The sequence below is a fragment of the Zonotrichia albicollis genome, chromosome 2 (assembly GCF_047830755.1).
Source record: "Zonotrichia albicollis isolate bZonAlb1 chromosome 2, bZonAlb1.hap1, whole genome shotgun sequence".
Lineage (NCBI taxonomy): Eukaryota > Metazoa > Chordata > Aves > Passeriformes > Passerellidae > Zonotrichia > Zonotrichia albicollis.
Genome location: NC_133820.1, coordinates 5376977 through 5403418, shown reverse-complemented (window position 1 = coordinate 5403418; position 26442 = coordinate 5376977). Strand labels below are relative to the sequence as shown.

Sequence of the window (26442 nt, the reverse complement as noted above, 5' to 3'; positions counted from 1 at the left end):
TGGGGATTTACACTCCAGCAGCAGGAGGGGCACCCCAGCAGGGCTGCAGCTGAGGATGCTCCAGCAGCAGGGGCTGGAGAGCGAGGCAGGAGCTCCTGGATGGATCCAGGTTAATGACAGGGGCAGCGTTTCCTCCCTGCTCCTGGGAGGGAGGAGAGGACAGGAGGGGAGAGCAAGGTAAAATACACCAGTAAAATACACTGAACCTCAGGGCTGGTGAGAGGAATAACGCACCAAATCTTGCACAAGGCTGCAAGACAACATTTCCCCCCCTTTCAAGAACAAGTCAAGAACAAATCAGAAATACCCTACAGCTTAAAGGTTAAAAAAAACCCATAAAACAGGAAGTCTGTTTAAAGTAATTTTAAAGTTTCAGTGTATGCTACTCCACATGGATGCAATGTTGTCTAGATAAACCTGTAAATACAGACATCTCTTCTTTCAAGGCAGGAGACACTCATGCACAACTCACAGGGCCCCAAAAGGAGCACATTTAAGTATTATCATCCTGCTGAAGGATGCCAGTTCATCCAAAAATGATTTGCCTGAAACTAAAACTAATTAGAAACACTGTTCTGGGAAGAAGAGATTCTTCCTTCTTCCTGGAGTCTCAGATCTGGGATAATAGAAGCTGCAGCAGCCTCACCCCAGACCTGCAGGCCATTTTATTTTACTGCAGAGGTCCTGTGGGGATGGCAGGGCTGGGATTTGGAGAGCTCAACAGCCAGCTGTGCCAGGGAGAGAGAGAGCTGGCTGTGTGTCACAGTGGCAGACAGCTGTTGCTCAGTGCATCTTGGATCCCGTTGGAAATGCCCTCAGAGGAAGCCAGGTCTGCTCCACAGAAGGTGGCACTCAGGGGCTGGTGCCTCTGCAGCCAGAACATGCTGATACCAACATCATTTTTAGCTCCAGCCCAAACCACCTGGTTCCAGAGGCAGCTGCTGACAGCAGGAGATTTCTGTGCCATCCAGATGCAGTGATGCAGTGGCCTCTTCTGCTGCTCCTCACACAGCACCAGCTACACTCCAGTACCAGGGCAGCCCTCAAATCCAGTCCAGAATTTCTGTGTCAGTGTAGAAATGTTGGGCCACTGCTCTGGGATTCAGAGAAGTGGTATGGAAACACCAATCAGACTTTAGGTGCCATTAAAATGGTTATTTCACAGTGTTTGCCTTCTTTTGTTACAGGGTAACCCAAGAGCTCTGTCACAAACAACCTGAAGTAGGAGCACTGGGTTCTGCAGCCCACAGTAGGAGAGAAATCTCATATTTGAGCAATAGATAATGCCCTCTGGCCTACTTGTGCACTGAAGAATTGTTTCTTTCTCAGGACGCTATAGATGCCTTCAGAAAGCAGCATTAGCTGCAAATTAGGGCCTATTGGACAGAATATCCACAGAAAGATATCCTATATCCACAGAAGTGTCACTGCAGTGCACACCAAGACAGTACAACTCAGGGAAAAAAATGGCGAAATAAGCTACAAGACAGAACAGGAAATATTCTACCTGAGAAGATGAGAAAAATACACACTGTTAATGCCCCTTACATAAAATCCTGTGTGCTGTTTGCTCACTGCCCAGCTTTCCAGGCTGGTGTTTCTATGTGGAGAAGACATCAGTTACAGCAGCAAAGCTTTTCTGGATACACAGCCCCTGTCTTCTTTTCCAGTCCCATTTCCTTACACCATGTAGAAATGCACAAAGAATGTGGTTTCCCTGTACAGAAATTGGAGTCTGCCTCTGGAACAAGCTCTTGTTCCTCGCTAGGCAATGCTCCCAGATCTTCCCATGGACATTCCAGGGGCAGCTCCACAGCTCCCTGTCACATATTTTTCAAACAGGTCATTTGAACCAATGGTACTTTGTGTCAGGGCTGTGGCTTCATCAGTGTCCTCCCCCACTATGGGAAAGAAAATGAAATTGCTTCTTCATTAGTTCAGATGGGGGATGATTTACATATCCATCTATGCCTGTAATTAAAAACATAATGATAATAAAACACTGACTATGATAATAGAGGATGAAGTGTCTAATGGAGTGAGAGGTTTCTTGGTCATGGATCCAGACCTGTACACATGGAAGTGTGTGCACTGACATCACACAGGGCTTGCTTCACTGCCTCCTTTTGCCTTTCCAGACTCAGTTATGTGTAAAATGCAAATTTGGCATCAGCTGGCACACACAGAGGTGTCTCTGCTAAGTGTGAGAGACACAAAGAACAGACACCTTACTCTCATTCCCTTACATCAAAATGTGAATTCCCTTCTTTGGCCTTCTGTGCAAACTGGGGCTGAAGTCAGGGCCCTGTTCCTGATGATGCCACACATGGATGCTCAAGAGGAATATGTAAAAGTGTCTCCAAGACACACCAAATCACTGAGATGGGAAGGCACCTCTGAAAATTGCCTGGTTCAACCCTGATCAAAGATATTTCAATTATGGCAGCTTGCTTAGCCCTGTATCCAGTCAGATCTTTAATATTTTCATGTGCAGAGACTTGGTAACCTCCCTGGACAACCTGTTCCAGTATTCAACCCATTATCACAGTAAAAAAAAAAAAAAAAAAAAAGGTGCTTTTCAAACAAAACTTCTTGTGTTTCACCTTGTGCCTGTTGCCTGTCATCCTTTCCCTATATACCATAGAGGAGAGTCTGTCTCTGTCTTCTTTCCATCAGGCATTTATGCACATGGATAAGACAACACTCATCTCCAGTTTGGACAGTCCCAGCCCTCTCAGCCTTTCCCCAGATAAGAAGTGTAACTAAGTGTTAACTTGGTCCTCAGATGGAACAGTTCCTGTTCCAACAGCATTGGCATTTTGCTTTGTAGAACTTGATGAGGCTCCCACTGGCCCATTTCTCCAAGCTGTTTAGGTCCCTTTGAGCTGCAGCAGAGCCATTTGGGATAATCTGCCTTCTGCAGTGTCTTCCTGATACCAAACAGTTGAAAGTTGGCTTAAATCTGGAAGGTACAAGGCATCACTATCTTGAAAAATTCAAGCCTTCCTGTTGGCCATTTAAATGTCTAAGCACCCTTAGAGGTGTGTCTGAGAAGGACTAGGCTATGTGCGAATCACTGTGCCACCAGTATGAGATCACTGTGCAACCCAAAAATCAAAAGCACCAAACCAGGAGAGCTTTTAGCAAAGTAATAAAACCTTAAAGGGATTTCCAAGCATTCTACAGAGGTCATGGCCATTCCAAAAGGCTTGAATCCACAGTTTTGTGGGTTGTTGTATTTTTTTTTTCTTCTCCTCAACAGTCTGCTGAGACTATTTCTGTAACACTCCAGCTGTAAGGCCAGGAGGTGCCTTGTCCTGCTAGGTGTCTAACAGGGTACCATAAATACTTAAACAATTTCCTTGAGCAGATCATCTCCCTTTAAATGTTTATGGACTTTATGGCTAGAGCAAAGATTCTCCACAGTCTATGAATAAATTCTGCTGTTAGGCATTCTGTGCTTGGCCAGCCTTTGGAGACTCTTCTTAGTAAAAGGTTTGAAACTTGGAATGTTTCACAATATGTGAAAATTATTGTTCTTGACTGTCAGTTGGAGGAGAGGGAAATTTCATATCCAGGGAAGTTACTGCTCCTTCTCCATCAAACAGGAAACAGGCATCAAGCAAGAGTTTTGTAGAGAACTCTCCCAGAACTTGTATTATTCAATATTTTCATTAATGACAAGAATGAAGAAACAGAGGCTGAGCTTATTAAACTTTTAGATGACACCTTGTTGGGAGAGGCTGCAAACATGCTGGAAAACAGACTTAGTATTCAAAACATCTTTGGTTATTTGAGAAAGTCTGGGAAGAAAAAAAGGATGGAATTAAAAAAAGACATGTAAAATTCTACAGTTGCTTAGGAAAAATCAGCTATTCAAATGCTGTAGACAGGGGCAGGACTGGCTACATGGGAGCTATGGTGTCAGCACTGGAAGGCAGAACTTGAACTCACAAGGAAAGCAAGCCCAAAATGAGCCCAAAACTGCTACAAGTCTGAGCAGGCTCCACCACTGCAGGTCTTTAAGAAAAGGGCAAATGTTGGTCAAGAACGGCAGACAGAGGTATCTGTGCTGTCAGCTAGAGGAATGGACTAGAAGGCATCACAATGCACCCTTCAGTCCTGTTTTCTGACTTTTCAGTCATATTATATTTGATAAGAAGGAAAGTTTCACTGCTTGTTTCAGACTGGTGGGTCTCTGGACCTGTACCCCTTTTAAAACAGACCTAGTTCTCTGATGATGGGAAGTGAAAGAAAACAAACTTCTGCTCTTGGAAGTCTCTTCCAGAAGCTCTGCTCTCTGATCAGCAAGAGCCTTTCTCCAATTTTCTACCTCAGAGGATTCAAGAGCAGCTTTTCTCTCGACCTTACAGCCAATGGGTGCTAAAGAGTGTAGGGGAATGCAGAGTGCAGTGGAAGACTAAGACTAATAAAGGAGAAGTTCAGCTCTGCTAACTGTCCAAGTCACAGAGATTGTCAGCTTACACACTTTCTTCATGGAAAATTGTTCTCAGAAACCAGGTTGGTCTCCTTCCTCAACTCATATAGACATGAGTGCTGAAGAATCCAACAGGTTTATAGACCAAAAACTGTGCCAGACCTGAAAGAAACCCACTATAAGCAAGACTTTGTGATTTTTTTAAACCACACTTTTTTAAATCCCAAAGTTGTGGTTTGAATTTGCTTCTCCCTGATTTAAATACAAGCTTTAGCTGAACCAGATAGAACATTCAAAATGTCCAGCTAAGAGGGCCATCACTGTGAGGGTAAAGCCTAATTCTGGGAAAATATGATCTAGTAATGCTTTGGAGACCCTCTATCCTATTAAATATGGAATAAGAAATTGTCCATATTACTGCCACTTGAGACTCAGCTCTTATAAAGTTTGAGGAAACTAAACTAATCACCATTAGAAAACAAGGGTCAGTAAGTGATAATTAAGTAGCTTGGGGATCTATTAAAAAACTTTAGAAATCAATGTTTACACTGTGTAGTTACAAATTAGCTGCAATGGGCATTGTTAAGGAACCATTTTTATACAACAAACACTGAATGTCTGCACATTAGAAGAGTTCTCCCATGATTAGAAATCACAGCACAACTCATTTTATCCCATCCCTAAATTAGAAACTTAATGCCTCAGTTTATTAGCAGAAGGAAATTCTATTACATCCAACCAATGCTAAGACAGAGAAAAGCACAAAATTTTGTGCAGCTCTGCAAAAAAAAAAAGTTGTAACAAAGATGCTCACAATTACAGTTCCATGCCTCAATGATTTAACAACTTCAGTGACTTTACGTCTGTGGAGTCACAAACATCTAGGAATTCTCCAGTGATGATGGCCTTCAGAAAGCAAAGCAGCTGCAGCAATGACAGTGACAAACATGGGACTTGAGGAGGAAACAAAGCCCTCTCAGTGCTCAGCACGTTGTACCTTGTGGAGAGCCTAGTCCAAACATGGCTTAAAGAAAGAGGCCATGAAGGTACTCAGCTAAGGGAAAAATAAAAGACAGCTGTAAAGCAGCAGTTCCCAGGCTTGATCCTGTAAATAATTAGGTTCTCAGCCACCTTTTATATAAACAACAAGATTCTCAGACCATTTTCTCAAAAACAGGCAAATATTCTGTCCTTGGCTGCTCTGGGAACAGATGGCCGTTCTGGGAACAGATATAAAGGTTTTGAGAACTTTTCATATCATGGTGAGAACACTGATCTTGGTTTCAATAAACAAACTTCAGGTATTGTAAATAAAAGGAGGAGTTGAAGTTTTCTCTACAGCCTATCAGGAGCTCAGATTTTGCAATATGCATGAACTTAATTAACACGGTTATAAAAAGTGACTGATTGAGTCAATAAACGAAGTCAATGCTGACCAACAAAGGAGGGTCATCTTCCTTCACTTCAATAGTACCTGACCATGGGAGAACTCCCATGTTCCATGTTATCCAGGAATGCCTCCTAACCAGGAACCCCAAGGAGCTCTGCATGGATCATCGTTGAAGCTCTGATCACTGCTGTTCACACAAGCCTCTGCACAATGGCACCTCCTCCAAGGGCTTCTGAAAGATCCCCAAAGCTTCCCTAGGGACACAGGTTCAACTGCACCACAAGGTGTCTGTTCACCTGAGAAATGTCCTGTTGCCACAGATGTCCCACGTTCTAACCCACATCCTCTCCAGAACCCATCTCATGGTTAGCAAAAAGCCCACTAAAAGCTGCTTACTTTTCTAGACTACAGCCACTCTAAGCCAACACCACCAGCATGGAAGGCAGCAATTTACACTGTCCCACTGGCCTGTGGAATTTAGGAAACATTAAGCTATTTCTCCATAGCATGCGCTGCCTACAACAAACCCTTCAGGTGATGATGAGGTCTCCACAGAGCAATCTTCAGCTGTTGAGTCTCTCTGTTACTCAGCGTCACTTGTGAAACACTGCCAATCCCAGGCTACAAAATCACACCAAGTTTTTGTTCCACTTTTCCCGTTTGCTTATCTCAACAAACCCACCCTCACTGCGATATCAGTTTCTGCTAGCACAGATGTGCCAATCCACTGCAACTGAGTAGTGCCAGCAGTGCAGCAGATTGGCACTGCCCCCTTCCTGGCAGAGTTTGGGCATTGCTTTCCACTGCTGTAGTAAATTTAGGCACTGGGGATTAGCTGGGATACACATAATGCTGCACTGACCTGCGGTCCCTTGACAGACAGGTTGTTGTGAGTATGAAATTCACTATTAAGAGATACCAGGGACCTGCTCCCTTACAAGGCTGCAGTGTCTTCCCTCAGAGATTACCCTGCACTATGAAAATGGCTGCTCAGGATTCCCACATCAAGCTGATGCCAGCCTGCTTCCCCAAGTTCCTTGCAGAGGGTGAGTGTTTTCCACCAGCATGCACTCCTCCATTTCACATTGCTTGTGTTTCTGACTATTGAGGGAGGCAGAGATGTCTCACGCTGCCTTCAGGCTCTAAATGGCTTTCTGTGTCTTTATTTTCCTGCAACACTTCCAGGATCAGTTTTCTTCATGCCTCAGAGAAGTGGTATCTAAATCGTTTTAAACTGAAACAGGGACAGAATAAGCTGTGCAAATCATTTTCTACTAGAACCTTAATTACATCCTGCAGTGTCTTGTCCTCAGCAAACCACCAGCAATAAAATTCTGCATTTCATTTTAAAAACCGACAAGGCTGGGTTTTTCTATTTTGTTTTCCCCAATTGACATATCCATAATCTAGCCTGGGACTTTGTTCCACAGAATTTTTGTCAAAGGCTCTAGAGAGTGTGCCTGCAACCACTAAATCTTTCTCAGGTTCGCATTCAATTTGCAAGTTATACAACTGTAGCTAAAGAAAGAGACGTTCTGTTTGCAGGAAGGTGTTTGCCAGATCCCCAATGGCAATGGCAAAAAGTGATTTATGATCAGTTTTAGTTAACATGGCCTCTCAAACAGATTTTTAAAAGTCTTTACAGCCGTGGCCCAATGCCAATGCTTTTTCTATAGGAATGTGCTCAATTTCAGTTTGTGGCAATGTCCTGTGACTCAAAAGCAAAATGCAAATGGGTACAATTATTGAATGCATCCTCTTGATGAGACAAAGGGCTTTTTACTTTGCAAACATCCCCCCACCATGCTCCACCACCACAAATTTGTCTTTTCCAGTCTTTGGTTTGTGCGGAGGTGCTGCTGACTTCAGTCCCTCAGTTCACAAGATGCTCACAATTACAGTTCCATGCTTTGATAGTTTAACAACTCCAATTAATTAACGTCTATAGAGTCACAGACATCTAGGAATTCTCCAGTGATGGTGGCCTGCAGGAAAAATAGTAGCTGCAGCAATGACACTGGTAGTGACAAGTGCTGTGTCTTTAGGAGGAAGCAGAACTCTGCTCATCCTTCTGTGCAGGAGTCCTAGGTTTTCTCAACTCCTCCAAGAAAGATGGATTTATCTCTACTGTTTTTAAGGGGTACAAGTAACAAGCCTTAGATATATTCCTGGCTCAATATTGAAAAGTGTATTTACATACTCAATTCACACTAAATAGGTGTCCTTCTTCCTCTTTGGGGCTGCCAACATGAAAAAAAATTTTATGACACTGTCATCACTGTTACGAGCACAGGAATCCTCTGACACATGCAAATCCCTCAAGGGATGAAACCAGTGCAGCTCTTGCATCTTCTCCCAAGCACCAGATGTAGTTGGTTTGTGTTGCTCACACAGCATGCACAACTACTTAAACTTTGACCTTGGGCTTGAGCTACAGATGCCTTCCCCAGTGTTTCTTGGAAGCTCCATTGTTTCCTTTGCCTTAAATCCTCAGGCTGGGTTGAGGGCTGGGTTACTGACTTCCTTCACTGGCACCCTCTGATGGGATTTCATCAAAACCCAGCTCTGGGCTCTCCAGCATTGTTTTGCCCAGTCCAAACCCTAGATTCTGCAGAGCCTTGGTCTGAGCCTTCATTCATGACCCCAAACCTTACTGGGTGTCCTGTTCTGGCACTACACTTCTCTGCAGCTCTCCAGTTGCTGTAACACTTTTATAATTCCCCTCCTTTGCATAAAATAATTGAATATTCAACACCAAACACCCCCAAGCCATGTACTGCAGCTGTGGCCAGCCCTGAATCCTGACAGCCACAATCCAACACCTCTACAGGGCTGCATGTTATGAGACACAGCTCAGAGCCACAGGGAACAGAAGCTCCACAAGGAGCTCACTAAGAGGAAACAATCTTGACTCTCCAGAAGCTCTGTGGCTTCTTGTGAGAAAGACTGGATCCATCCCCAGAAGCCTTGGTAATGTCAGTCACAGGTTTTGGAGCTCAGCAGCCTGTACATTTTCCTTCTTCCCTCTGCTGAGATGGCCATTCTCCACAGGAAATATTCCCCATTATTAGAGGAATTCAGGAAGCCTAGGACTTCCATTTGGCACAAAAGGATGAATTAAAGGAGAACAGCCCCCACTGCCACCCCTGCTCAAGCAGATAGCAGCAAAGAAAAGCCAGACCATAGTTCTGAGAGAAACTCAACATGTAGGAAGCATGTTTTCTTCAACTCAACCTCAAAAGCAGCTTGGAGCACCCTTCTTCTAACCTATGTTGAATATGTAAAGCAAGGACACCAGATTTACAGCCAAGAGATTTTCTACTCGGGGCACATGGAACAGGATGAAAGTAAATTTGTGGGTGTTTATGCTTGATTTGGCAGAGAAAAAAAATGAGGGAGGGGCTGTGTTTGAGGGAGGGTATCAAAGATCAGAGCCAGATGCTCCTGCACGGAGCTCTGGATTTACAGGAAATTAAGAAGGTAGAGAAGGTGAGGCAAAGACTGTGTTTGAAGTGAGAGTCAAGGGGTTCTGAGGCTTACAACCATCCAAGGTGCTTGGGGGGAACTACAGCAAATGCCAAAACCACACCACAGTGGCCTGGGGTGCTTTCATTATACAAAGCCTGGGAGAGAGAGAGGCTGTAAATGTAGCTTCAAAAGAAGCTTCATCTTAAAGTCTTAGCTCTCAGGGCCTATTAAACATTTATGCTGACTACCACTCCTACTATTTGCTTCAGAGAAAGTACCCGAAATAACCTTTGCTACAGAGTGAACTACTACAGCTCTACTGGCTGAGTAGGAGACTAGCAGAGAGCTGTGAGAAACAAACAGAAATGGTGTTGGAAGAGTGTGCTGCTGTCTCTAGTCAGTCAGCCAGGAAAGAAGCAGGAAAATCTGGCCTGGAACCTGAGAGGGAAGACAGAAAACTTTGCTAGAACTAATGAGTGGATTAGTGATGTAGAGATGGCTAAGACTGAGTGAGGCCAGTGGAGGCAAATATAGATACTTAAAAGTATTGACAATTTTTTGGTTTTACCTTACTAAGGTTCACACTTCTGGAGGAGTCTTCAGACCAGCCTCTAGTTGGATCTGTGGCCACTGCAGTTCTAAAAAGAACTGTAGAGGAAAAGAAAGAAAGCATAAATCAAAAGGAAGACAGAGGATCTCAAGGAGAAGATTAAAAGAATGGATTAATTTTCCTGATTTGCTTAAAAAAATGTTTGGCCACGCAACAAGGGTTTAGGATGAGACAGCCAGAAGTACTCAAAGCTTCCACTCTAGGAAGTTGTTACTATTAATAGCAGATAATACACAAAGATTCCCTTATTCCCTCACAGGGACAACCCCAGTAGAGAGGGCTGTGCTGGCACTAGCACCTTCCAAGCAGGTGTTCAGAAAGTCCCTCAGAGTCACTTATTTCAATGGGTGCACACAGGATCCCGCAGACTCTGCCTGGAGGAGCTGCTGCCCTCTGGTCACACAGCCAGGGGTTAATCCCAATATTCACTTGGGGCCTTGACAGAGTGAGCAGACTCAGTGCCTGGATTTTATCAGCTCTTGCAAATTCAGCAGAGCTACTGGTCTCTGGAATTTAGCAGTCCTTGGGAAACCTTCATGCTCCTTGTCAGCACATGCTTTTCCTCTTTGGTCTGTTCTCTGGCAATCATTTCTCCACCCAAACCTACAAATACCTACAGGACTGATTCAGTTTCACACAAAAGAGGCCTTTATGACTAGGGGAGTTGGAGGCTGTTGTGGCTAATCAATTCACCCTAGAGAAACTTAGTGTAAATGTGACTCCTTCCTATTAATGAGCAACCACAGCTCCTCTTCCCAAAATCCAAAGTCACCAAACTAGGCTAGTGTTCACATTTGGATATACAGACCCCATGAAGATGGGACAGACTTGCCCATGTTCAGCTTCAGGAAAAAACATTAATTGACTCATCTGGATTAATGTTTGGATGGCATCTGCTTATCCCCAGCCCCTCTAACCTACATTCATTTGGGTGCTTATCAGCATGGATATTGCATCTAGCCCCCAGCTGATAAGCCCTTCTCTTGAAGGATGGCCAAATATGATTGAGCTGACCCAAACTCAACTACCAAACACTAAGCTTTGAATACTGCATTCTAACAAACTATTTTGCAAAGTGAAAGTCCTACACATTATACTGATGGTGCTCAACCACCGATTCTCAGTTCTTTCAGGGACATATAATAGCTTGGGCTGGAAGGGATCTTTAAAGATAATCCAATCTTGATTGAAGGACATCAACCCCTTGGAATGAGTCCAAAGGAGGGCCACCAAGATGACTATAGCAATGGATGAGCTCTCCTACAAGGAAAAGCTGAGATTATTTGGTTTGTCCAGCCTGGAAAAATACGGCTTGGGGATGACCTAACTGCAGCCGTCCAGTACCTTTCACAAGAGCATGTAGTGACAGGACAAGGGGGAGTGGATTAAAACCAAAAGAGCATGGGTGTAGATTAGATGTTAGGTAAAAAAAACTCTTTACTGTGAAGGTGGTGAGGCACTGGAACAGGTTGCCTAAAGTTGTGGATGCCCCATCCCTGGAAGTGCTCGAGGCCAGGTTGGATGGAGCTCTGAGCAACCTGCTCTAGTGGAAAACATCCCTGCCCACGGCAGGAACTAAATGATGCTTAAAGTCCCTTTCAACCCAAACCATTCATGATTCCATGACCCCTTACAATCCACAGCCCTGAAATTGCAAAGAAATTGACACAAATCAGTCTGAAACTTACGATGAGTAGTAACGATGAGATTTGTGACTTTAGATGTTCAAATTGAATCAGGCCTTGGCGACAGCGAGTGGTCGGGCCAGGAGAAAGAGCCTCTTACAGGCTGGACCAGGTGCTTGATGAATCCAGGCGTTTTGGGGGAAATTCTCCCCAAAAAAAGCCCGAGGGGAGCGAGGGCACCCGGAGATGTGCGGGGCTGGCGGGTTCTGAGGGCAGAGCATACCTGGGGGCTATCCCGGCTGCACCCTCAGAGCCCCTCTGGGCAGCGGCTGCTTGTGCAGCACGGCCCCATCTATCGCGACAGGCAGTGCCCGACAGGCCACTCTGTGGCGACACGACAATGTCCCCATGCCCGCCCGCCCCCTCAGCGCTGGGGCGGGAACTACAGCTCCCATGGCCGCGCGGGGCGGGCGCCGCCGCCATCTTGGGCCGTGCGGCGGGGCGGCCATGGCCGCGGGGCGGGCGGCGCTGGCGCTGTGGGCCATGGTGGCCGTGGCGGCCGCGCTGTGCCGCCTGCAGCCCGCCCTGGCGGCAGGTGAGCGGTGGCACGGCGGGACGGGACCGCGGAACGGGGCCGGGGGTCGGGCGGGCGGCTCCCCCAGCACAGCGCCCCGCGGGCTGGAAGGCGCGCCCGAGCCGCTGCCCGCTCCCCGCCTCCCCTGCTCGCCGCTCGTTCTGCTGGCGGGCGGATCGAACCCTTTGGCTTTTCCTTCCTGTGTGTTTTAGATGCCAAGTGGAAAGCGATAACTGGGCAAATTAAGAAAGCCGTGGAAGCCTATGAGCCGTGTGTAAAGGAAAATTGCAGCTGCCACCAAAGGTGAGAGACTGGCTTCCTTTCGACTGTGCAGGTCTCCCGACATAGGGGGGAATACTCACTGACTGTGCAGGTCTCAGGAAGGAATACTTTCGGCAGCACTGGTGGATTGGGGATAAGCCAAATAAGGGAATATTTTGGCCCCAAAGTGTCACATCTGTAGCTATGGGTCACACAGCTTGTTACCCTCTGTAGCTGCACACACAGCGTGTTGGCATTTCATATAGACCACACAATAAACCAAATACATAGCTCGTGACATTTCTCTTAACAGCCTGCCTCTGCCTTCTCACTCAATGGGACTGGGGCGTTTGATACCTTTAATCACCATTTATATTTCAAGGAGAGAAGGGAATTTAGGAGTTACCACATCCTTCTACCTTTAGGATTAGGATTTCAGATGCAGAAACACAGATGTCCAACTTCAAGCTTCCTATTTAAAAGTATCAGATGTGCTAACTCGTTTTGGGGTTTGAGTGCTATATTGGCTTTCAAAATCAGATGAGTCATATTGAGCTACTGTTTGTACTTTATGTTTAGAGTTTTTGATATTCATTGCTCTTGAAATATTGATGAGGGAAAGTCTCATCTAGTTGAGCCTTCCAGTCTTTCCTAAGTTCCAAGGTACAGCCTAAAGACATATCCTACTCTTTAAACATACACCCCACCAGCTCCTGCCCACCTTTGGGCCAAACACCTTCCCAAGTGGTTACAACCTCCAAAAATCTGCTGCAGAACATGACAGGCAGTAGTAACATGAAGTGAGGATGGCTGTGAATGTGCCATGGCACTGCAACTCTCTCCCTGTTCTCAAGCTCGTCCCGTTTGCATCCATACCAGACTGCTCATGCTGTTGTGGTCAGCATGAGCAGTCTGGTAGGGATGCAATGTCATCTGCACAATGGCAATTCCTGGCACACTTTTACTGCTCTCTATTCAACTAGGAAATAGCAGAATTCTGGAGGTTGGAGGGGACTTCTTGAGATAATCAAGTCCAGCCTCTTGAGATCGTCAAGTCCAACCCTTCTGCTCAAGTAGGGTTGCCAGGACTGTGACCAGTCAGGTTTTGAATGTCTCAACATTAACATGCCAAAAAAACTCCACATCCTCTCTCTGCAACCTGTTTGAGCGCTCACACCGTGGGATCACCCTGGCAGTGTTTTCTTAAATGGAAACATTGATGCAATGTCTACCTGAAAGGAAAGAAGGTTTCCTTGGCTGTTACAATCCGACACTGTTGATGACATGCTCCAAGCAGTTAGATCACAGGACTTTTAGAGTAATTTTACATAAGTTGCATACTCCTTCTGTGTTTTCTTACATGTTCATTAGGTTTGTGCTTCCACACTGTGTTCCTGGAGCTCGCTGGTGGTGTGCAGAAGTCACAGGACATGTGCTGCACAGGCCTGTCCTCCTGGGCCAGCTTCCACTCACCCAGTGTTCCTGGGTGATGGTATTTCATGCAACTAGACTGTTACCTACACTTTTAATGTCTGCACAGTGTGACATCGCGTGAGGAATTTGGTCTTGGTTTGCCCCATCATTTATGGGGAGCCAGAGCACAAGGCTGAAGTGAGATGGAAGGTTTTACCCAAAACATGCCTGGGTATGTCAGGTATTTCTGTGAGAGAGTGACCAGAGTTGTCCTGTGCTGGGCTTTGTGTTCAGACAAACAGCACATAGGTAAAATTGTGAAGCTTGATCCTCTGAGGAACTTCCAAGACTCAAATTCTCACACCAGAGCTCCTAGAAGCTACATGGAGCTTCTTTTAGCTAGAAGCCTGTTCTGCACACTGCAGTATTTCATACACAATATCCTCTCTGTGGTACATAATAGTGGCTGGTGGTTTTGTTTCAGTGTCTGGAAGCAGGACCTGGCTCCTTTTCGAGGTGGCATTTCCAAGGAGACGATGGCAGACGTGGTGAGCCGCAAGCTCGGGACCCACTACCAAATAATTAAAAACAGACTGTATCGTGAGCAGGACTGCATGTTCCCTGCAAGGTAAGAGCTGTACAGGGGATCTGCTCTCCCTAGCTGGGACAGAAGAAAACTTTCAACACTGTCAAGCTGGCAGCTATCGGGTACAATGATATTTCAGAGGTCTGAATTCCTCATTAGAGCAGGAGCCCGGAAAATAAACTGTTAGGCTTATATGCATCAATAGCAAAGTGTCACTGTTGCACTCCAGTGCACAAATGATTGGTTGGTTGTGGAATCCCTGAGAAATTCAGGTCAGGCCAGATTTTATAGGATGTGTTGCCCCATTGGTGTCCATGCTGCAGTGAGACTTGGAGGATGCTGTAGGCAGTTCCCAGTTTGCCTCATGGTACAGCTTAGGCTCACCATCTCTTCTGGCTCTGTGCAGAGGAAGGCCTGCAAGAGTCTGCAGGAATCTGCCTCCTTATAGCTCTTTTGCCATGTGTCATTTCTCCACAGATGCAGTGGAGTTGAGCACTTCATTCTGGGGATCATCCAGCGCCTCCCTGACATGGAGATGGTGATCAATGTGCGAGACTACCCCCAGGTTCCCAAGTGGATGAAACCCATCATCCCAGTCTTCTCCTTCAGCAAGGTACACACACCTCTAAAAGCGGAGCATTTCCAAGATGGGCATGTTCTTCTTTCTCTTGGGAACATATTTTTGAGGATGGTTCTCTACAGATTTTCTGTGTGTTGAAATTGCTTGCTCCTTCTTGCCCTTTGTTTCCAGTTTTCTGACAGACAGACTTGCAGATCAATTTGATAAATCAGCTTTTCCCCTCATTAGCTTCTCTTCCAGGTCAAAAAGTGTACCTCTGCTGCAGTGGAATGATACACACCTGGGTGGGATATCTGCCAGTATTCCTCCCATTTGCTACAATACCTCTGTTAAAATTGTAGCCGTAGTTTACCCGCAATATCAAGGATTTTTGATCATGTCAGTGGCCATACAATAATCTCATTTAATGTGAATATTTTAGTCCTTTTTTTGTGGTGCCACAGATGTGTGTTTCTATAACCTTGTCACCTTCTCTGAACCCTTTTCTCTTGGATTCCCTTTTCCACCTGCAAATGTGCACACATATGCAGAGGTGCACACATGCATGGAAACACTCTTTGCTTCTCTTTTCTCATGAGCCTCTCTGCATGTTCTCCTACCTCTCCCACTATTAAACCTGACTGTAGCATAGTGTCTCATCCTTTTCAGCAAAAGGCTCTTACACCTCAAGCTTTGGCTCATCTTGCTTTGCCTTGGTTTATGCCCTGTATGCCCAAATCTTGCACTTTCATGACAAATCCTGTTCTTGGCTGAACTCCAGCAGGCAGTAATATGCAAGGAGAAGCAATGAACTATTTGGTCTTGCTAGTTCAAACCCAGCTCTGTTTCTGCTAACTTGCAGCATCTTACTCTGAACCTAGGTCTTCAGCTCATGCAATCTGAACCATAATATGATCCATAACTATTGACTACTCCCCAGCAATCCTAAAATTCTCTCTAGATTTTCAGTACAGGCAATAACCATGTTCACTGCTGGATGCAGCAGTAAAGCCAAGCTGTCTTGCCCCTTGATCATAGAACAACCTTAACTCTAACCAGCAGAACGCAAGTTTTTGTAAAGCAGGTTGCATGAGTTTAATCTTTGCAGCTGTGTTCATCATTCTGCCTCTGACTACCCTGCAAGACACTGAGCTCTGCTCTCACTGTTGTCCAGTATCTGAACTGTAACCTCAGCCCTATTTTAATTGAAACGCAGTGATCCAGCCACAGCTCACATTTCAGCAGCCAGTGTTAGGAAGACTTCAGGATTCTGGTCCTATGTGCTTTCTAAAGCTGAAAGTATAAAAGATGGAAATATTTTCCTGTTCTGCGTCTCAGAAAGTTGATCATGGAGCTGTCATGGTCTCTAACCAGTGTCTGGTTGTAGCAGGACTGAGAAAACAGAGAAGCCCACATTCACTCAAGTTGGAAGGGACTGCAGAAGGTTACCCAGTCCAGCACCTTTGCTCAGAGTAGGAACAACTCAGGGCTGCATCCTGCTCAGATCTGATCATCCCTGAGGACATGGCATCCACAGACAGAGTTGATGAATGAAAACACATTTTCCATTAGCTAACTGGAATTCCTCCTCTTGTAATCAAAGCCTGCTGCCACTCAATCTGGCTCTGCACTACAGAAAAGAGTGTACCTCCTCCTGAACTCTCCCATTAGGCATGAGGAGATGGCATTTACATTCCCCCAAGCCTCCTCTTCCTTTGCACAGACAAACCCATTGCTCAGCCCCTGTTCATAAGTCACGTGCACTAACCTCCTAACTACCTCAGTGGCCTTGGACTCTCCAGTACCTCCAGGGGATAGACAGATGGATAATTGTGTAGGAAGTTTACTACTAGGGCAAGGAAGTTGCCCATAGTCTGGTTTCATGGAAGAATTTAGTCTTAAGTGCTGGTCTTCGCTCTGATAATATATGGGGGCTTAAGCAACCAAACAGGAGTGAGGAACTGGAATTCTTACATGACCTGGATATTTGTTACAGTGAATAGTTAAGTTATCTCTAGGAAGTCTGGAATGAACCAAAGTCTTGGAAACCTTAATGTCAAAGTGTCTCTAAGTGCCTCTATCTCTGAGGAGGTAATAATGCCTCTTGACTTGTCATCAGAAAAATACACTTGTAGCTACACATAGGCACAAGCCTTTAGAAAGGTGAGTTGAGCTCAAGTCTTTTGCTATTTACTAATCAACTGCATCATGGATCTCTTTTGCTCTTTTCTACATGAAAGTCCTGTGTCATCACACAGCAAAACAAGGCCTTTTAAAAATCATTGAAGCATTTCAGTATTGAACTATGTTCATACAAACCCTGCCCAGGGAGGAGTGGAGTCCCCCTTTCTGTACACATTCTTAACCCACCTGGATGTGTTTCTGTGTATCCTGCTCTAAGTGACCCTGACATGGCAGGGGGTTGGACTGGATCATCTCCAGAGGTCCCTTCCAACCCTGATAATTCTGTGATTCCGTAAGCCCAGCAAATAGTGATTGCAAAGCTCTTTTGGACACATAATGGAGAAAGCCAACAGAGCTCCCAGAAGGAACATTTGTTACTGGTGTGTTGTATTCATATTTCTAGAGTCCCATACTGTCACAATCATATTTCTAGAGTCCCATACCTTCTCAGTGATATTCCTTGGGGGCAGTTCTCCACAGCACAGACTTCTTGTTCTGCTTGTTGCTGCTTCTTAGTTAGGGCTCCTTCCAGGCTGTCCCTGCCTGGCCAAGCCCACCCCCTTTTATCCCAGTTATCTTCACTAGCCACAGCTGCAGCCCAATTCAGGCCATCACAGCTGCAGCCCATCAAAAACAACCGGGGCTTATCAGGGCAAGGCCTATATACAAATATTCAATATACAATACAGATATTCAAATACAATACAGATATTTTACTAGGACTCCTACTATACTGGTGGGCTCAGTCAGTAAAACAAAGTAGATATTACTCTCATTCTTGCATTACTTTCCTTTTTCTCAAGACATCTGAATACAATGACATCATGTATCCTGCCTGGACATTTTGGGAAGGAGGACCAGCTGTTTGGCCAATTTACCCAACAGGTTTAGGGCGCTGGGACCTCATGAGAGAGGACCTCAGAAGGTAGGTTTTGGAAATGGTTATGTGTGGGGGAAGGTGTCATGGAAGACAAAAATGCATCTTGCACTGGCCCATGTTGATGTCCAAGACCATAAGTCTCTTGGCCTGTGATCTGTCCTGCTGCCTCACATGAACTACCTACAGCCTGACTGCTGTATGGGAATTCTCCATGGAAACCTTGGATGATGTCACTGGAAGTTATAATTAGCTCCTCTGTTTGCAAGCCTTTAGTAAGGAATGCAGAGGACAAACTATGCACATCCTTCATGCTGTCAGGGCCAGATTGCTATCGGGTTTGGGGAGAGCAGGTTTGTCAATAAAGTAGCAGTTATCTTTTGCCTGCAGAAATCTCCCCTGACATACAGAAATATTCTTCTTTCTTCTCAGCTACTTCTCTAGGAGCTATGTTTTTTTCACTGCAGGGATGATCCAGGATGTTTGTATAAGCTACTGGAAAGCCAAAGGAAAGCCTTCTTTAGATGTGCTTTTACTTGGGTGTCATTGTGCAGTAGAAAAACCTGGAACCATTCCTAGGAATCAAGAGTCATTACTGGGCTAAACAGAAGACATTTCTGGCTGGGAGTCTTCCTTTCGGCAGGATATTTTGATTTGTTAGCAGAGTAAGGGGGTGCTTCCCATGGGAAGTGACAAACCAAGTGTGCAACACTTAGTGAACACAGAAACAAAATAGCAAAAACCACCTCTATGTAATTGACATCCAAATGCAAAGTTGAATCTTTTGCTCTTCAAAATCTGAAGATCCACGTGATTATTCATAGCTAAAGCTTGATATGTTGTAGTGTAATGGAGTGCAAAGCATTTACTCATCCTTGTGTTTTCACTATAAGGAGATGCAAAGCTTGACCTGCACAGGTAGATCAGCTCAGGGGTCAGGACCTGCATGTTCCACCAGGTGCAGCAGAAAAGCATGGCAGAGTTCTCTGAGAAGTGGTGAGGCAGGTGACTGCACTGGCAGGAAAAAACCCCAGGTGAACAGCTATTTTGAAGGACTTGATTAGGTTTAACATGAAAGTGATTAATAAAAACAATGAACTCTTGTGTTTTAAGTGCAAAACACTAGGTGGTTTTTTTGTTTCTTGATTGGTAGTTCTGTTTTGTAGTGGGAAATGACTGATTAGAAACTCTCTAGTTGTTTTTCACTATCCATATTCACTACAGCAAGATAAAGCCACAGCTCAAAAAGTGGATTCAAAGCTTAGGTAAGCTTTTAATACCCTTCAAGGTTTGGTGGAGAGCTGTGTGTAATACATTGTTTTGCCTGAAAGGTGTTCTGGAAAGTAGCCTATATTATATTGCCTTAAACACAATGTTTACAGGAAAACCTGTTTCATTCGAGCTGGGTGAGAGTTTTTTTTATGCTATAATGAAGGAAGTGATTTCCATCAAAAATGAAGAATAGAAAAAGACACCATGCTGTGAAATCTGATGACAATGTTGTTTCATGGTTATATTAAATCATGTATTGCCATGTGTAAAAAATATTTTCAGATCTGCAGAGAAATGGCCATGGAAGAAAAAAATCTCTAAGGGATATTTCCGAGGATCCAGGTGAGCATTTTCTCCTGCAACAGAAGATTCTACCAAGAGGGGCTGTGACAGCTCTCTGTATATAGAAATTTCCATGTCTCCTACACCTAAACCCTAATTAAGAGTGTATTTTCCAAAAGTAAGGAAAGTGAAACATGTTGTACAGCATTGCACTATTAGTTATCCTCCACAAGAACTGCCATTTGCAACTAGTTTATTATAATCACCTAATATTGGAAGCAGAAGTTGTGATAGATTTGCCACATTATTTCTTAATGACTAAAACTGTCACCTCAGGAGCCCGCTTGTTTTGTTCTGTGAAGGGAACTGCAGGTGCTTGATACAAATTTAAAGATTTAATATTGCTGCTCATGCTTCCTGCCAATATGAATGCTTTATTTGCTGTGCAAGTGATCCACACTGAATGAAAAGTATTCTGGCCTTAAGTTACCTGAGTGGTAGGGAATAAGAGAAGATTTTTTTTGGCCTCTCTCCAGTGACAGTTTAAAACAATGTTAAATCCTATACTTTCTTTCTTCCCCTTCCCCAACAGGGAAGGATTTAATGGCTTTCCAGGTAGGCTCAGCAGCTGATGAGGAATGTATCTGAGGGATGTCATAACCTTGTTTATCAGCAGTGTTTTAAAGCCTTGTCAGAGGGCTGATGATGCTGAGCATCTTTTAACTTTCTCTAAGGTGGGAGTTAAAGCATTTGGCACTCATCTGGATAAAGGAAGCAGGATTTGTCCTGGGAATTTTTAAATAATACTGTTAAATATATAGTCAGTCAAATAATTTTGGTACCCATTACTCATTCTCCTCTGTTAATATACCCTTGGGCAGAAGGCAGAAATACACTGTGGTGCACACTTCACAGTGTTTTGGGGGCACACAGGGAGGTCAGCCTCAGAAAGAAGCAGTGCCTCAAGTCCTCTAGTCTGTTAGCTGTGTTGAGGCATGAGGATTGGCAATTAGTGACAGCATTTCTTTTTCAGAACAAGCCCTGAGAGAGATCCCCTCATCCTGCTGTCCCGAGAAAACCCAGAACTTGTTGACGCTGAGTACACTAAAAACCAGGCTTGGAAATCTGAAAAGGTGTGTGGGTGTTTGTCTGTCTGTCTCCTGAGTGTGAAGGCCAGAAAGGGTGGCACTGCAGGACGGCTTTGATGGAGAGAAACATCTTGTTGGAGAGTTGTGGGTGATCCTTTAGAGTGGGGGAGGTTTGTACTTCCCTTGATGGCCGCACCTCTCTGGCACATGAAAGCAAGGAGTCTCTGGAGCCTGGCAGGCCAAACGCTTTCCTTCCTTCCACGCTTGTTGTTCAAGGAAAGGAGAACACATAAGAAAATGAATCTCTGCCAATCTCCTCTCCCACAACAACAAAATTGGCCAACCCTTCCCCTTCTTGTCTCTGAGCTGCCTCTCTGGTGTTGTCAGTCTTCAAACCTTTTTCTGTTTGCTCCATTTCTTGATCCTATTGTGGATAACTTTCTGATAACTGTTGCTGATAACTTTTTAGTTTCTTACTTAGTCTACAGTCCAGCTCTCTCCAGACAGTCTTGGCTAATCCAGTTACACTTGGCTTCACACAGTCCATTGTCCCAAGCTGTTTTCTACTCTATAGCTGCCAACAAAACATTATCATTTAATGTGTTTGTGCTGGCATTCACTTACAGGCAGTGTGTAATTTACTGAGCTTTTTTTCATGTTTGAAGGGCTGGGAATTCTTTATGATCCTTCTAACAGCCCACCAGAGAAGGTTTTCTCAGAAGTGGGAATGGAAGCTTTTGACACCTTACCTTTGTTTCTAAGTGAGAAGGAAAACAAGTTAAATAACCATTTGAAGCTTACTGTTTTGTTTTGCTTTTGAATTCTCTTTATTTTAAGGACACCTTAGGAAAGCCTCCTGCAAAGGAAATTCCACTGGTTGATCACTGCAAATACAAGTAAGAGTTTTGGTTAGTAAAGCTGTTCAAGGTCTGTGGGTTAGTCATTTCTTGCATGGTGTAGGGTCTCATTTTATTTTAAGGTCTAATTCAACAACCAGCTTCATGCAGATGTGAAAGCTTGTGAGCAGATATAAGACAGCTGAAAATTTGGGAGCTTAGCATGACAAGTGCTACCACTGGGTATATGTAGTAAAAGAGAGAACCTGAAATTTGATGGAGCAGACCCAGTATTAATTCATACTTTTTAAGTTGTTTAGGAGAATGTGGTTTTGATTTACAAAGGTTTTTATTCTTTAACTGCTTAATTAGGGTTTTTTGGTGTAACACTCTCACAGGTTTCTATGTGCAATATAAACTCTTAGTGTGTATGCACTTGTGTGTCAGATGTTTTGCTTTTTCTTCTGCTAGTTGTGATTCTGCCAGCCAGAATCTGCTGATATAAGAGCTCAGTCATTTGGCTGAATCTGTGTTTTTGTGCAAATGTGATTGACTTGTCTCATTTTGTATTTCACTAGACTGAAGCACAGATTTCTCCCTTCTGTTACACATACACTGCCCAACTCTGGTGCTCCCCAGCCCATCATATGGTGTAGGCTGAGACCTTCTCACACACTTTTGCTGCAGCCCAGGGTGGTAGGGTCAACATGAACTTTTGTCTGCTCCTTTCAGTGTAGGTGTTACAGCAGGGTGAGGTCATGGATGGTGGGAGCTGTGTCTGGAATTGGACAGAGGCATCTCCTTGCTTCCAGACCATCATTCTTGTTACATCTCTACATGTATTTGTTCAGTTCCTAATACAGTGAGCTGCTCATCCCTGCCTTGAGATCCTAGGTAGTATGAAGGATGCAAAGTGATTTCAGATTTACTCCTTGTTATTTGCTGCTAAACTAAGTTTAGCTGTAATTCCCATCTTGCACAAAATATATATAATATATAAGCTCCATCTTGCCCAAAATAGTTTCATTAAAGGAAGAACTCTCTTCCCCCAGCCCAAAATGTTTGACTTCAAAGATCAGTTATGTTCTGGGGAGGTTTACCCGTAGGAAAAATAGCTTTCCATATAATAGGAGAAATGTGGGTTTGATAAAGAAAACAAGTAAGCAAACAAACATCCCTATGAGATACAGTTTGCTAAGAGAAATATCCCCTTGCCACAGTCAAGCCCACTTTACTAACTTGGCAGAAAATACTGAAAACAAAATTGTGGATTCTTCGTTATCTGCTAAGTCCATCTGTTGTGTGCTGGCCCATTTAACCTCCTAGGGTTACATTCCCAAGTTAATATCAAACAATTACATTCAGATTAAAGCAGAATCCCAGAGGAAAAAAATAACCTGAGATTGATGTGGCAAAGCACAAGGATGAGTAGAAAAGCTTCACGGCAAGGCAAGAAATAATTGGGAAAAATTTCCTTGTGGTTGACAAAGCCTCTGGGTGACCCCATAGGGTCACAGAATCCATGCTGTGACCTTCCATGCCTTGCTGGCAATTGTCCACGGGGCCTCATTGGTTTGTCACAGGTGCCTTTATCAAAGGTAAAGCCTCACAACTTGAATTTCTCACTGAGTTTTGACAGACAGCAGAAACTCACCTTAACTTCAGCTCACCTTTCTTGTGAGCAGCTCCAGATAAATACCTTTCCTCTGCTTTAGTGACCGCTGTGCTGCCCAGCTGCTGCCTGCCAGGGAAGGTTCACTGCTGCCTGGAGACCAGCACACCTCTAACCAGGTGCCTCTCTTTGCTCCCCTGTTGAAGGTACCTGTTTAATTTCCGGGGAGTGGCGGCCAGTTTCCGCCTGAAGCACCTTTTCCTGTGCGGCTCGCTCGTCTTCCACGTCGGAGAGGAGTGGTTGGAGTTCTTCTACCCCCAGCTGAAGCCTTGGGTCCACTACATCCCGGTGCAGTCAGACCTCTCTGATGTCAGGTGTGGGGCCTGAGGCTGCTCCCTGGAGCATTCCATACCGTGGGGAAGCCTTTGGGAAGGGGGGATGATTTGTGGTAGGCTGTGTGATGCCTTGGAGTGAAGTGCCTCCACTCTGAGGCATCAGGCAAGGACTCTTGGAGCTCATGGTCTTTTCATCACTGCCCCCAGAGAATCCTTTGCTTGGGGAGTACAGTTTCACTGGAGTAAAACTTTCACGCTCACTGAAATCAGCAGGCACTAGACACTTACATTTACAAGTGGGCAGCAGAGATAAGGGGGAAGAAGAACTTATCAGTGGGCCAAAAATGTGTTAGCTCCCAGATTTCAGGATGTTGTCCAGAACTGATGGGAAACTATCAAGAAGAGAAGTTTCTTCTGTGCTCTGACGTGAGCACCACTTTCACCTACTCGTATACTCTTAACCTCAACCTCCCCAACAATTTAGCCAAGGGGTGATGTTCTCCACTGAGCCAGTTGTTTCATAGATTTTTTTGTGTGTGTCTTCATTTTAGGGAGCTCTTGCAGTTTGTAAAGGAAAATGATGCCATAGCACAAGAAATTTCAGAGAGGTAAGTAGCATGTCCTACCTGGCTATTAGGCAGTCTTCTTCCAAACATTTTCTTACACTGCTTTTGATCAGGTTGCCCATCAAAGACCACCCAGTATTGGTAGGGTGCAGTATAACTGACCTTCTGCAGTGAGAGCAAGCAGAGGGAAGCAGAGAGCAGGATGCTGTGCTCTTTGGTTCACATGTGATCCACATCAGGAACCCCATGGAAAGCTGGCAGAGGTTGGGAGCTTTCATCTCAGTATGGGACATGCTGGCTCCTGGGAGCTGTGTCTGCACTGTAACCATTATCTATCCAGGCTGGTCTGAAGCAGCATGCATCAGTGCTGCTCTAGCTGCATGTCAGAAGTGAAATCTGATATTTATTATCCCAGATAGCAAATACCATCCTGAGGATAGCCAAAGCACTGCAACGTCAGGGCTGTGAACATGAATGAAAACTGTAAAATTAAAACAGTACAGAGCAGTGCATGTTTCTCATTTGAAACAAGGAAGTGTGAAAGTTGATATACATCCAAACCAGAACTAATGACTCTTGTAGGAACTGGCAAATAGGCCTGACTGTGCCTTGTGTGTCTCTAGGGGACGTCAGTTCATCACTGAGCACTTGGACATGGAGGACATCTCTTGCTACTGGGAGCATCTGCTGTCTGAATATTCCCAAATCTTGACTTACAAAGTGAAAAGGAGAAAGAGCTACAACGAGATCACTTCTGGACAGCTGAAAACAGAACTGTAGAGACTTCTCTGTTTTTTTCTTTGGCTCAAACTGATCACTGTGGAAATCTGAAGATCAGTATTTACTTACTTCTTGCTCTCTCAGACTTACCTTTCACAGCAGAACTACAGAGAAGTCAGCAGCAGGCTGACTTGGACATGGCTTCAAGCCACTGGGACCTGGTTATATTGTCACCACAAGAATGTTAAGCAGCATATGGGATTAAGATTACTTAGTGGGGTGGTCAGTCATGCCTAGAGGAGGGATGCTAGCATTTAGGACTTAGTTACTACCTGTCTCAAAATGATCCTGAATCCCATTCAGTCGATGAGAAGCCTTACTGGACTTTTTACCAAAGGTCATGGTGAAGGACAGACTGAGAGCTGCACTCAGCTAGTAAATACTTGCCACTTTGTTTGGCAAATGTTTTCCCAGCTGGATGATAGCACTTGGGGTATTAGGTGTTCTCTGACAGAAGCAGGTACAGGGATTTGGGGCTTACATTTCTGGATAGCTTAGAGTATATGTTGGGTTTTAGAGGTTGATGGTAAGGTTTTGACATGCCCTTGAAAGGATAACTGATCCTTGCAGAGTTACCCTACCTACCTCACAGGAGACCAGCATGTGCTGGTGATGGGGCCATCATCAGTGATGTGCCTGGCAAGTGAGACAGAGATGGTTCATCCTCCAGCAGATGAGCTGGGTGCCTGCACAACTGAGCCCCTGTTAATTATCTCTCACCAGCTGCCTGGCCAGACAGCCTGGGATGTCATCCTTAGGAACTCAGAGAAAGTATTCACAGAGGTAGATTCAGCACTTCCTTTTTCCAAAAGTGCAGAGTCTGCTCTGATTCCCTTCTGTAATCCTTCCAGGATTATTTTGGGTTTTTTTGGTTTGGGGTTTTTTAAGGGTTTGTTTTTTTTGAGACTGCTAAAACATCTACTCACTTCAGTACTTGCTTTTCTTCCCCACAGCTGTGCCACTTCTTTTTTCATCTCCTTCAGCCTGGTTGAGGGAATGTCTTCAGTCACACGGTAGCAGCTACTGCTCACATTACCCATTTCGGGTTGGTCACAGGCTGCTTGTGCTCGCTGTGTTTATGCCCACCACAGCCTCTCAGCTAAGGAGAGCTGCAATTCCTGAAATGCTCTGTGCCCCCTTAGGTGAGAGGCTGGGAGGCAGCAGCATCTTCTCTGGCACCCACACAGGAAGAGTGTGGGGTGGCAGGAGGGACACAGGAGCCTGCCAGGGGAGCACCTCTGTTGGTAAAGCAGCCTCGAGGCTGAGAGAGCAGCACATTATAATGGAATAGGATGATAGCAACAGCTCTCAGGCTCCTCTGCAGTCAGTGTGGACCAGGGAAGAAGGAAATTGCATGGAACAATAATATTTGTGTCCCCTCACAGAGGCCTTGCAGCCCTGGAGCAGGGACATAGCAGCTGGCCCTATGGATCAAGTGCTGGTTGCTGGGGCAGTGTGTTGGTTTTGGGACCAGTGCTGCGGTTATCCCATCCAGCAAAGGAAACAGAATGGGGCATTAAAAGAACCTGATTTCCCAGAAAAACTGTGCCAGAGTGGAAAGGGTTTCCTGGTTTTCTATTTTTAGCCAACAGAGAGACAGCACTCCAAGAAACTGAACAGCTCTGTATGATATTTTAAAACCATTTGTAACAAAGTGTTTTTTAGAATAAAACAAACAAAAATGAA

The 26442-nt window shown here is 44.8% G+C and overlaps 1 protein-coding gene and 2 long non-coding RNA genes across 3 annotated transcripts in view; 2 read left to right on the top strand and 1 right to left on the bottom strand.

Moving 5' to 3' along the window:
* LOC141727009 (uncharacterized) overlaps positions 1-2216 on the top strand; it is an 8637-nt gene extending 6421 nt beyond the window's left edge. Inside the window, exon 3 of the long non-coding RNA XR_012577996.1 lies at positions 1188-2216. This is a non-coding gene — a long non-coding RNA (uncharacterized LOC141727009). The remainder of the gene's footprint in view (positions 1-1187) is intronic.
* Positions 1-12245, bottom strand: part of LOC141727010 (uncharacterized) — a 15095-nt gene extending 2850 nt beyond the window's left edge. The window contains exons 1-2 of the long non-coding RNA XR_012577997.1: positions 11595-12245; positions 9865-9944 (exon numbers count right to left, since the gene is read on the bottom strand). This is a non-coding gene — a long non-coding RNA (uncharacterized LOC141727010). The remainder of the gene's footprint in view (positions 1-9864; positions 9945-11594) is intronic.
* Positions 11967-26442, top strand: POGLUT1 (protein O-glucosyltransferase 1). Its single transcript, XM_005490998.4, has 11 exons — positions 11967-12126; positions 12318-12408; positions 14264-14407; positions 14843-14978; positions 17912-18033; positions 19540-19599; positions 20573-20672; positions 21465-21523; positions 23282-23449; positions 23962-24018; positions 24600-26442. The coding sequence occupies exons 1-11, from the start codon at positions 11985-11987 to the stop codon at positions 24754-24756; spliced, it is 1236 nt and encodes a 411-aa protein (XP_005491055.3). The 5' UTR covers positions 11967-11984; the 3' UTR covers positions 24757-26442.